This window comes from Wyeomyia smithii, chromosome 2, assembly GCF_029784165.1.
Source record: "Wyeomyia smithii strain HCP4-BCI-WySm-NY-G18 chromosome 2, ASM2978416v1, whole genome shotgun sequence".
NCBI lineage: Eukaryota > Metazoa > Arthropoda > Insecta > Diptera > Culicidae > Wyeomyia > Wyeomyia smithii.
In genome coordinates this window covers 44,235,445-44,248,103 of record NC_073695.1, presented here as the reverse complement: position 1 = coordinate 44,248,103, position 12,659 = coordinate 44,235,445, and the positions used below count along the sequence as shown (strand labels likewise).

Below are 12,659 nucleotides of genomic sequence, written 5' to 3'. Positions count from 1 at the left end.
AGGTCCCGTCCCGTTTACAATCAAATCATATGTAATATGTTACAAATCGCATATATTAGCTTAAGAGCAAAGTTTTTCCTAGCCCTTATTCCTGCTCCTATATGTCTAAGGCCATGGAAGTACTGGCGCGGCCTGCGCTGTGAAGGCGACTCGCCCTATCGCTGGTTAATGTACAGCTCTACTTAGGGCTGTACATTAACCCACGGCAAGGCGAACCGTCTATGCAACGCAAGCCGCGCCAGCATGTCCACGGCCTAAAACGCAACAGCAGCATCAACGCTTTGTTTTTTCGAAGTTATTTACCCTCAAGTGACGATTCAATTGAAGCTGACTATAGTCGCTTAAGTTCGATAATGAAGACGAAGACGACGACGACGATTGTAGAAATTCATTTTAAGCAATATTTTCGTCAGTTGAAGTTGTTTTTAACTTCATCAGAAAGACGGAAGGCAAAGCAGAACGCAAAAGATTGCACATGCTACATGCTATTGCTAGCCGAACGGAGTTTACGAAGTTTCAGTAGCAGCGAGTGAGAAGAAAAAGTTGCGTGTTCTTCTTTTGGTGCTTCATTCGACGATTTTGAGGCCTGCAGTCAAGAAATGCAATTTTCAACCATTATCGTACGAAACTGTCAATGTAATACTAATGGTTTCACGGGTGACAACTAAAAATTTGGATTTTTTTCTACTGCTGTCAAAATAAGATGGAATACTTTTTTGGATACTGTGGATGCTTTTTTTATGAACTAACAAGAAATATTGAACATTTGAGAAAGGTCCATCACCGACCTTCCGACGAAGCTTTCTTATGATGCCGGAAGAGCGTTGTACGTAAACTTCAAGTCCGCTTTTCTAATGCATCTCTTGATTTTACCAATTAACTATTCGCAATTCGTTGATCTGCAGTTATAGCCAAGCCACTAGGCTTGTACCATGATTCCGACAAAGAGGGCGGTCTTTTGCTACCTTTCTGGCGGATTATAGTTGAGGTTTGCAGGTGATCATACTCAATAGATACCGGATGATTTTCGCTTTCAAAATGGATTACCGTGAACTTTTTGCTAAAATTATTGTTCATAGCGACGCCAATACATAATTTCCCGTGTAAAGGAAACAACGAACGCCCGGCCGGATTCAAATGTATTACTAGATTGATTTTGTTAAACAAATTCCATGAAAATCTTCACTACTGAAACCCTGGAGTGAACCGATTATTCTCCTTGCTCTTATGTTGAATTTGAATTCACGGGGAACAAGGAGTCTAGTATCAGCACTTTGTTATGGCGAAGAAATTTCGGGAAAATATTTTTTATAGACTATCTAACAGAAGGTTGTATCTGATGTTTGTCTGCTTATAGGAAGCGAATTTTGTTACCATACCTGGTTCTGGGAAAAAGAATGCTGCACGATTGGACTGGAATTTTGCATGAAGACTTAACGAGAAAACAAAACTTTTGAAGCCAACCGCTGAACGAAGTTTATAAAGTTGATTTCCATTGGCATAGACAACAAATCGAATGTTTCTCTCGAATTGATCCATGACTAAACCACGCAGCGGTTTATTTAGATAGAACGTGCGTTGCACGGTTAGCTTTATCGCAAATGAAAGTAAGAAAACACTCAATCTTCTACGTTGTTCTCTCCTATTCTCTCTATTCGATATTCCCCAACTCGCATACCTCTACTACACCGCAACCCATATTGTGAATGAATAATGTAAAGGCATCAAACCTCTGTTTTTTTCTAATTACGTTTTGTTACATGATAGAATTTACATCATTGAATTACATCAGAGAATTTGAATACTGTCTCTCTCTCAACCTGGCTCTCTTCAGCATTCTGAAAATTCGTATTTTTTATCATTATACATAGCTAGCGTTCAATATTTATCATTCGTTGTTTTGGGTTCCTGGTGGCCTTTTTTGGTTTTGCAGTAAATAAAAAATTGAATATAATTAAAAAATAACCCTCAAGAAAGTTTTTGTAATATTTCTCCACCTAGAAATTTATAGTAAAATCGGAATAGGTAAATTATTTCGGCAAGCTCATAATACTCTTATATAGAGAATAATATTAACTTAAGCTCAAAATATCCAGAAAAAGCTCTCATATAATTACCAGGAAAAAAAGAAAACGATCTCCAATTTAACTCATTTCGCGCCAACTCGACTGAGAGGCTGGAAGCACCCTCACAGAATTCAATAGAATTCTGTGGGTGTGTAGGCCTTACTACCCTAAGCTACTTTGCATATTTTTTCTCTCTCAAATCAAAAAAAAACTTTGCCGACGACATCATGTTTTCAACTCTTACATAGGTGAACTGCTCCATTATTCATCTCAATAAGCCGTCATCATCAAAAGAATCGACGACATCATGTTTTCAACTCTTACATAGGTGAACTGCTCCATTATTCATCTCAATAAGCCGATATTAACGAAAAATACACAGATTAAACACCAAATTTTCACGAAATCATTGAACAAATGAACAAAATATGCTTACGTGCTTTTGTGGAATCGTTCAGCATTGTATATTTAGTAAACTTAGGTAGATTTATCCTGAATTTTGTAAAACACACCATTTTTGACAACGCTTCCAAATCCATCTCAAAACTTGAATCACTGCTCAATTATTCATCTCACGACGCCCCCATATTCATCACACTGTTAATCATGAATGAATCACATTATAATAAATGAACGTAGTCGCAGTCCGTCGTAGTAGGTTACCTAGATATCCGCTGTAGTTGTTTACGTGCAAAATTGGTAACCTAGGTAACCAATGCAGTGCTGTCGATTTATGTCAATTATGTCGGAATAATTCAACATTTTTAGTATGATTTTTTCGTATTAACAGCAACTGATTCGGCAACTTTTGAGTTTCTTCAACGCAGTGAAAACAGATGAAAATACATACAGTTGAAATTTAGGAATTGTAGAAATTTATCTCATATATTTCTGCTAATTTGGAAATTTGAGATGAACATTTCAAAGATTAAAGTATTCTTAGTGTAGTGAGTGACTTTATGAGAAATCTAAAGTGAACTAAGAAGAATCCATTCCATAGATAAGCAGATTGGTTTAGTTAGAAAATATGCGTTTTTTCCTGTTTTCAATTGTGTTTTCATGTTGTATGAGATGAATATATGGGCTGAGATGAATAAAGGAGCAGTTCCCCTATTACGAGCAACATTTTTCTATGAGAAGACACTAAAAACCACAATTTTCGTTCAAACTTTTTTCCTACATTTTTCCGAATTTTGAAACCTTCTATCAAGTTATCAGCCACCAAAAATGCATATGTTTTCCTAACATTGTTGTTTATTATTAATAAAAAAGTTATTTAAAAATTTGTAAAATTGCTTAGTTTTCTATCACACACAAAAATGGCAATATCTCAGCTCCCCGATAAGATATCAAGTACCCTTTTTTTATAAAAACTTTTATCATGGATCCCGCTTTCCAATAAAAAGTTCTTCTTTAAACTTCATTTCATTTTTTTTTGTTTTTTAAAGGGTATTATCTAAAAATTATGTGAAAAATTCACATTCTTGTTATGTTTAATAAGTTTTGTGAGTCAAACAACTGAATGCGATGCTGAACCAAGCCATGTAGAATAATCAAAAGTAGCCATGAAAAAATAAAAAAAAATTATGGAAAAATGTGGGAATCTAACGGATTTGCAAAAGGTGTAGCTCAAAAAAGTTATTTTCTCATAAATCACGTTTTGGCAACCTGAAAATGATTTATTAGAGTCAAAGTCAAAATGTACTACAAAAATACTAATAATTACATTATCTTTCAATTAAGGGTTGAGCACACAGACTTTTTCAACATCGATTTTTTTTGAGACAGCTTACTACGTACACTCCGATATCCGTGCAAATAAAAACCACGTGAACTCCAAAATTTACTTAAAAAACGAGTACAGTCTTAACTCGATATAAGGAAACCTCGATATAACGTAACTTTTACCTCGATATAACGTAACTTTTTTCAATTTCCCAAAATTAATGTACAACAATCATCCTTGGGGGTGTATAATGTTCCGAATAAATGTTTAAGGTAAGTTTTGAAACTAATAAGTGCCGTAAAATTGGGTAGAATTGACATTTGTTTTTTCAATGTTCTGTGACTGGTTATGTTGGTCTACGAAAATTGTCTTAAAGGGACATAAGACAGGTTTATATATACTTTTAGGTTTTTGTGCACTTTTTAGTAACCATCAAGAATTTTGCATCAATAAAAAATATTTTTTTTCGTCCTTCGATATAACGTAACTCGATAAAACGTAACGAAAATAAAAATAAAGTTGCCTCATATCGAGGTATGACTGTAAATTTCTACATCCGTGTAAATTCCAGAATCGGTGTAAAATTAGCCGCATAAAAGCCAATTCATTCCCCATTAACCGATTCCTGACGTATAAACTTTGTTTGTAGCTCCGCCGGGAATGGGATAATCTGGTGAAATTGTTCCTCAATGTAGATAAGCATTATAAATTCTTTACAACTGATTCTTAGATATTCTTTCTCTAAGACTAGTAATTTTTCACTACAGTGCTCTGATAAAGTGTATATCAAAAACCATACTCCCTTTTTTGAAGATTCCTGTCGAGTCTAAAAATTTCTCTGACCGTAAAAAATGCATCCTTTTCTAGGCCACGTAAAGTTTCATTAAAATGACCGCCACGCCACTCGGTTCTTTGGTGTGGATCAACTCTCCAGTTAAATGCTTGTTTTTTGTTTTTCAACCGAACCGAACTTGAACAAAACCCGCGTGAGGGGGAACCAACGGTTAAAAGCATAGAACTTACCGAGGATCGAGAGATAAATCGCCGTTTTTGCCTTTTTGAGCGACTTTAATGACATGCATTTCTGAACCGCGGCCTGGTTCGTGCAGAACAGCGACGTCCAATAGAAGAAGCCTCCGATTATCACGGAGTACACACTATGGCGGGTGGTCGGATTGGTGCTCAGGCTGTTTTCGAGTTCCAGGCGAAAACGGCACACGGGTGATTGGTAGTTGTCATGTCGTACATCACCGTTCGCACGATTGGTAGCGATTTTGGGTGTGGCAAGTGGTTAGGGTTGCCGTACGCAGTTGACAGTGATTTCGGATTCGAAATTTATGCGCCATACGACGGGCCCCAAAACAAAGGTAGTGAGGTAAATTTTCAGATTAGAAGGCCGGCAACATCACCAGATGGAAAAAAACAACACGAGAAAGGGGAGTTCCATCATCAGCAGCATCGCAGTTACGCCGACATACAGTTGGGCAGTAAATCGTATCCGATGATGCAGTGATGGCGGTACCACCGGCAGCCATGATAACGTTGATGGTAACGAGGATGCGACACAACAACCGGAAGTTAGACCGGTTTATACGACGATATTCGTTTGTCGACAACAAAAGCATGAAAATAAAAGAAAAAGAAATCATGTTTTAGTTTAAATGAATCATTAGCTCAATAAATGTGGATTTTTTTATGAAACAGGTACCTAATTCCGTTACAAATTTGTATTGATATAAACGTTCAACCGAGGTTCGGTTAACGTTTATAAAGCCTTTTCCGAAGTACCAATTTTATTATGAGCTTTAGCTTTATAAAAATAAAATTTGAATAGTAACTTCAACAATCGATTTTGTTGTAGTTTATATCTCCTGCAAAGAATTATTTGCCAAAAATTGAACAATTACTAACCATAGCAAAAATTACCCGAAAGAGCACAAACGGCAAATCCCAATAAGGAGCCGAAATTACATCAAAATTTTGCGAATTTAATAATACGCAGTACACAAAAATTCTTAGTGTGAGCAGCCAATATTAAAATGAATTCAAACGCGCCATAAGCTCTAATATAGATAACAGAGTAGAAGTCGAAAAATAAATCTGAAAATCTTGACTGGTGCCAGCTGCCACCGGGGCACAAATAATGCCCACAAAGAAAAAAGTGACAGTGTATAATATAAAATTATCATTACAGCCCACCAAGCTTTTTGTGTTCCGAAGCCTGATTCGTCTGACAAGACAAATGAACACAAAAACTTTTTATAGAATTCAAATGCTGCAAGACAAAACCAACCAAAGGACGAGTATTAAAAAAGACTCCCGTTCGGCTGTCTTAGGTGGTTTCGAAAAGCCACCGGAATTAAAAACAGCAGTTCGAGTTTCTGACGATATGAATAATCAATACAGCCATACCAAACATATCGATCAATTTCATTTTCTTATTGTGTAAATACAATCGTGAAATAGCATTGACATCCACCGGTGACAGGAATCGAATACACGAATAAAACATACCCCACAAGGACTGTTCCTTGAGATATAACGCGTGTGTAGTCTTCAGTTGAACGGAAATCTCCAGTCTGAGAGGTAATGACGGAGAAGGAACACTAAATAAAAAATGTAGCAAAAAAAGGCTACTGTGAGCTGCCAAGGAGCAATCCACTTCAGTATCAGCACGGGAGAAAAAGGCTTAGGATAACGCCAAAAAAGTGAGCCCATTTCTCAGCTTCAGAATGTTCCCCGAAAAAAATCAAAGAGGGTAAAAATGAGACTTTAATTAAATGTTAAACCTACTTGAGCAATTCGATGCGACCGTTTTCCTGGGCCCGAGCAAAAATCTCCAGCGGTCCGCCCGTATAGTATGAACCGAATGCCACCACCAGGATGAGCGAAAGTGCCAGGATGCAAGCCTGCGAAAAAAAAGAACAGAAAATATATTGCTGTTTTCGAACAACACCGAGATTTTATTGCCAACAGGTGGAAAATTATTTTGATATTCAATCACTAACAAATAACGATAAAAACCTTTAAAACTCAATGAATCTCACACCAGCGAGCACGTAACATATGTTGGGTTCTTCCTTCCCGTAAATTATTGCGTAAACATCAATCAGACATCGTGTTCCATCTTCGCCAGCTGTTGAACCTTTCCGCAGTCGCAAATTGAAATCAAAACCGTAACCCTCGCAGACCCAGTTTAAATACTTCCGGGACAACCCGTCCACTCCACACACACACAGCAGCGGACGGTAACAACAAGGGTTGTGCTGATACCTTCGTCATACAGTGCTGCAAACCCACCAGCAATTTCCGATCTGACGTTTTAACATTTCCGCTGTGACGTCCTACAATTAATCCAACTCTCCGAGCTTGACACACTAGCCGTACAGTCGGAATTACGCATCATCCATTTATACGCGCAATCAAGGATGCTTCTTTCTCCATCCCAAGCGTAGGACGGCACCGTACAAAGGTCATGATCCGCCGACCCTCATTTTCCCAGAGACAAGCAACCGGAAGGAAAACGGCATCTGTTCTGTTAGGTCTGCCGTCTCCCAGGACCAGGTTTAAATCTTGCCTTCAACCGGTGCTACCGAAGGCTCTCCACCAAAGTTAGCCAAATCTACATAATAATTTTACATTAGGCGTATTTATTTTGTCCTTTTCTTTTGCTTTGTGGCAATCCAGCCGACGACGCTGGGGTGACGTCTTTTCGGACTGCTAATAAAGTACCATCCTCCTCCACCGAACACATTCTGCCCCTGTCTGCACATTTCACCGGTCGCCTTCACCGCTTGCGGACCCCCGGTTATTGGTTAAATCCACCGTTCTCGTGCAGCTTTTGTCGCAGCGTAGCGGTGCCTTGAATGACGCCCTCGTTTACCCCGTTTTCCCTACGGACAACAAGAAATCGCTAGCAGCTTGGTTCGCTCTGCCGCGCCGCCATCGCCGTCGCGGATGTGCGAAGACAAAGTGGTAGATGTTGCTTTCGGCTGGTGTTAATGAAGGCATAATTTGCCTAATTACATCCACTAGGCAGGGGTAGCGGTTTGGTTGAAATTTTTGCGTCGTTTTTTTTTTCGTTTTATTCGCTGCGGCTTCTCCACAGGCTGTAGAAACTGTGAAGCTCCGTCCGTTTCGGGGTGCTGTGCCTTTCATCGCCATGGCATAAAGTAAAATGAAAATGCGACCGGCACTTAATAAATTGAATGCTGGCCTGGTCTGTAAATATGTATTTTGACCGAGTGGAATAATTTCGTTGACGGGAACGGTTGCTGGTGGGTTTCTGTACGGCGAGCGAATGTTTCACATCCCACGAGTTTGGGCTTGAAATAGGATTGGATTAGATTTTTCGGTCAAATTAATAGTTTAGATTTTAGCTCTACCATAATTGTTATCAGACCGGTGCAGAAACTCAGCACATTAACGGCCAATGGAGCTTCGAAAAACGCTAATTGCTAAGTGAAATTCTTGCTAATCGCTAGCTATAAATTAATTTTTCGATACTTTTAATTGTATCGTGAGATGTTTTGAAGTAGTCGACAAACTGAACACCGCGACAAAAAATACTATTGATAACAGCTTCGGCTTTTGAATGCACAAGGTAAATAAGCTAGGATGTTTGACATACTATATCAGAAAACAAATTACGATTGTTTGATTGCTCTGCAGCATATATTTAAAGAATGATTATTCTTTAAATATTTTTTGTTACCTTTCAATAATTACTTTTATTTCAAATCTCAATTATTTTGGAAAAAGATTTTTTTTTTTCTGTTTCTCGGAAAATCAAATCCCGGGAATATTGCAAACCTTGATTCAAAACTCACAATGAATAAATTTCTTCACTTTCAAAACTCATCTAGCTTAAAATTTATCTTTGAAATATAACTACCGAATTCTCAACGAAATTATTCCCAGCGATTGGAAGAAACGATTTTTTACTGTGCCGAAACGTTCAGCTTATGTAGCCGGAAAGTCATTAGACTAGTTTGCCTCTCGGATGGATTTGCTGAGAGCAAAATTAAATGCTTACCACGATTCTCGACATAAAACGTCATCTGTCAAATATTGGTTTCCCTAGATTCTCGGTAAAAGAGATTTAGAGGAGATGGTGGCCGTGCACACGGTTGTCCAAATCTCGGCGTGAATAAAGCCAAGATTCGGTGAAAATTTTTAAGTGTGTACGAAAAATGAATCTCATTTCGTTTTGGCATCTTGTGGAGCCGAACCGAAAGAGCTCTCACAAACGCAACTATATAACACGTATCGTGTTATGTTTCAGCCTAGAAGGAAGACAACCAAATCGTTATCGTTTCGGATGGAAGCAGATATCAAGAATGCAAATGTTGCGTATTACGTATTGCTGATATGCGACTGGGGAAAAGTTCTGTTCCTGTTGACGATCACTATGACAGCAAGCACCTGCCATCGGAAAACAACTCGGAATCGTGCAGTCAACGGTGAGTCGTTTGATTTAACGTTACTACGAAACTCTAAGCATCGAACGGTAAAGAAATGCGGTCATCATGGATGTTCTGTTGGCGATCAGGATCACAATCCTGTTGTGAAAGCGTTTACGCGGAATCCCAATACTTCGGTCAGAGATGTGGCCAAAAAGTTGAATCTGTCCACGACTTTCGATCAGAGAGCCAAGGACCGGGAGGGACTGCATACGTACAAGCTGCAAAAGACTCCAAATCGTGACGAACGGCAAAATAAATAGGACAGCTTTGTAGCCGCAAGGTAACAGAGTACTGGTTCGAATCAGGACCATTCGAAGTCAACGGATTAAGGCATGAGTTTATTCTCAAGCTCCCCATTAACCCTTTCTTCACGTTGAATTCTACAAAACCTCGACCAATACCTCTTGACAAAATTAAATCTCTCTAACAATAAAAATGGTCAGATAGCCAAAAGCAAAGCAAAGCCTTGGTGCTACATTCCGATTCGGAACTTGACCTTCTGTTTATTATACACAGACTTCGCAGCCGACTGTTTAGTGTACAGGACAATTGCGGGGCTAGCGCTACAATCCTACTGACAGTAATAGTCTCTCCCAAGCTGAGACTCAAACCTACAACAACTGGCTTGTTAGGCCAGCATCGTACCTCGAGACCATCTGATCAGATAGCCATCCAGCATAAATCTCTCCAGGGAATTGTAGCGAGGCTCGGAATAGTAAACGTTGAAAAGGAAGGGCATTCACACAAGCACGAATTAGAATAATCATTCCACTTACTCTCAATACCCAAGCAGCAAAATTTGTTTCAATTGTGAACTTTGTGCTTCACAGCAACAACTTCTTATGCGAAACTATGTTTTAACTTCATTTCAGTCTCGTATACAATGACAAAAAAACGCAGGAGGTGTAGTCAACTGCAACATTTTTGTTATTTCAACATAAGTTTCAAGAATGAAACAGTAATGTTTAGAACTGATGCGTGGAATTTGATAACAACATGGTAAATGTTGCATTGTCAAATTTCATCAACGAAGATGTATCGTTAAAACAACTTGGACGAAACAGTAATTACATGGCGTTGTGATAAACAAAAGAGTGTCTTCATAGTGATTACAATTTACGTCGTTTGCTGTAGAAACACTTGCAAGTTAACGGCTCAGTTTTTAATTCTGCTTCTTAAATTCATCAACACCTCAGCATGATAGTCAAATTCTAAGCAATATATTTCATTTCGATTTAGAGATCAACATTTTTCTTCCGAATTGCGAAACGGGTTTTTTCCGATAACTTCTAATCAAAGTATCATAGGTTAACACGCAGTAAAATAAAATGTCATTTGATAGTTACACAGGCGACGTTATTACTTTATTTAAAATTTCAAACGTTGCAACGATGTGATATTTCCCACTCTTGCGTTGTGAAGATAGGAAAATATCCAACAAGCGCTGTAAAGAACATGGGTTTATCATCACAGCAATATTTCAGTATATGAATTGATCGCCTTGCAGCGTGAAGACATGGACATCGGTATGACCCTCAGTAAAAAGTTACGACGCAGTATATAACCTCATCTCAAAAACAAACATAAGGCGAACGATCGACCAAAAGTTGCTGTTACATAGCTTGCGAACATGACAGCAACTTTAAGAAGTATTGCTATGTGTTTGTATTTTGTATCTCGCAAACATCACGTTGACAACTTTTATGCTCCGCCCACTAGATCTATCAAGTGAAGGTTAGATGTTCGAATGCCGTTACGTTTCAACAACAAATTCAATATCGCAAATTACGTTGTTGGTGTAAAGTTTTTTTGAAGCAGCGATGCAACTTTAGTTGTTGCTTGTATCTCAACAATTTCATCCTAGTAACAGAAAATGTTTCTTGAAACCTTAGAATTTCGTTAGTGCAACAACTGATCATAATTTGTTTTTTTAATATAAGAGCGGAAACCACCAACACAGGAGTAGGGCGACATCCATAAATTACGTAACGCGAAAACCCGATTTTTGGACCCCCACCCCCCCATATGTAACGAAAAGTAACGCCAACACTTATCCCCCCATAAAAATTACGTAACGCTGCAGAAGGGTTTCCTTGATAAAAATGCTCGTTTTTGGAGAGTCTCTCCAATGATTTTTCGTTACGTAACGCTGAACTCACCTCTCCCCCTCTCCTGTGTAACAAGTTGTAACGCTCAAGGATACCCCCTCTCCCCCCTATGAGCGTTACGTAATTTATGGATGCCGCCTAGGTGAAAAAAGCGAATAGTGAGCTGAAAAACGGCGAGGCCGCTGGGAAAGAAGGGTATACCGGCCGAACTTTTAAAAGCGGGAAGCAATCGGCTGTACTATGTGATCCACTAGATAATACTAAGGATCTGGGCGGAAGAACAAATGCCGAACGACTGGTTGGAAGGCGTCATATGCCCTATCTATGAGAAGGGTCATCGATTGGATTGTTGCAACTATCGAGGCATAACGTTGCTCAACTCCGCATATAAAGTGATCTCCCATATCCTGTTCTTCAGATTGAGACCGTTGACGGAATCTTTTGTTGGCGAATACCAGGCTAGTTTTCGACAGTGGCGTCCCACGACGGATCAAATTTTCACCCTGCGACAGATCCTCGATGAGTTCCGGGAGTACAACTTGCAGACCTACAATCTGTTAATAGATTTTAAGGCAGCACACGAGATTGACCTTATTGTCCGCATACCACTCCAGCACGTCCTTGGAGTAGTGGCATGAGGCCAAATCTGGCCAGAATATTGTTGGGACGTTGTGGGTGTTCAGGAGAGGAAGCAGCCGCTTCTGGAGACACTCTTTCATGTACACCTGTCCGTTCATCGTCTCCTGGGTCACGAAAGATGCACTCCGCTTCCCGCACGTGCAGATGGCTTGCCCAACCAGGAATTTCTTCGCAAATTTTGACATCTTCTGAGTGCGGACATGCTCCGGAACGCTGAACTAATCCTTGGCCGTGAAAAACAGGTTGCCGCGGATCTGTTTGAAGTCGGCCTTCACATATGTTTCGTCGTCCATGATGCAGCATTCAACTTTCGTCAGCTTGTTGAGGTACAACTTCCTGGCACGGGTTTTGGCGGACTTGTTCTGCTTCTCGTCGCGATTAGGGGCCTTATGTACCTTGAACGTTCGAAGCCCAGCCTTAGTTTTGACCTTCTGGACAAAACTTCGGCTTAGGTGCAGCTACTTAGTCACATCCCGAACGGAGGCGTTCGGGTTTCGATTGAAGGCCCCAACTACGCGGTTGTGATTTTTGGTGTTGTACGGAATACTTTTTCCTTCACTTCTGGGCTTTCGATCGATGGTCAATTGTTCCTCGAACCGCTTAATCACTCGCGACACCGTGAAATTCGCGATTCCCAACGTTTTAGCGATCGAAC

General features: G+C 39.5%; 1 protein-coding gene across 2 annotated transcripts in view; it reads right to left on the bottom strand.

The window, feature by feature from the left end:
• Window positions 1–12,659, bottom strand: part of LOC129722762 (sodium-coupled monocarboxylate transporter 1) — a 207,792-nt gene that overhangs the window by 140,014 nt on the left and 55,119 nt on the right. For both annotated transcript variants that reach the window (XM_055676476.1, XM_055676477.1), the window contains 2 exons: window positions 6,586–6,701; window positions 4,816–4,979 (listed from right to left, as the gene is read on the bottom strand). In XM_055676476.1, the coding sequence (XP_055532451.1) occupies window positions 4,816–4,979; window positions 6,586–6,701 (280 nt within the window). The remainder of the gene's footprint in view (window positions 1–4,815; window positions 4,980–6,585; window positions 6,702–12,659) is intronic.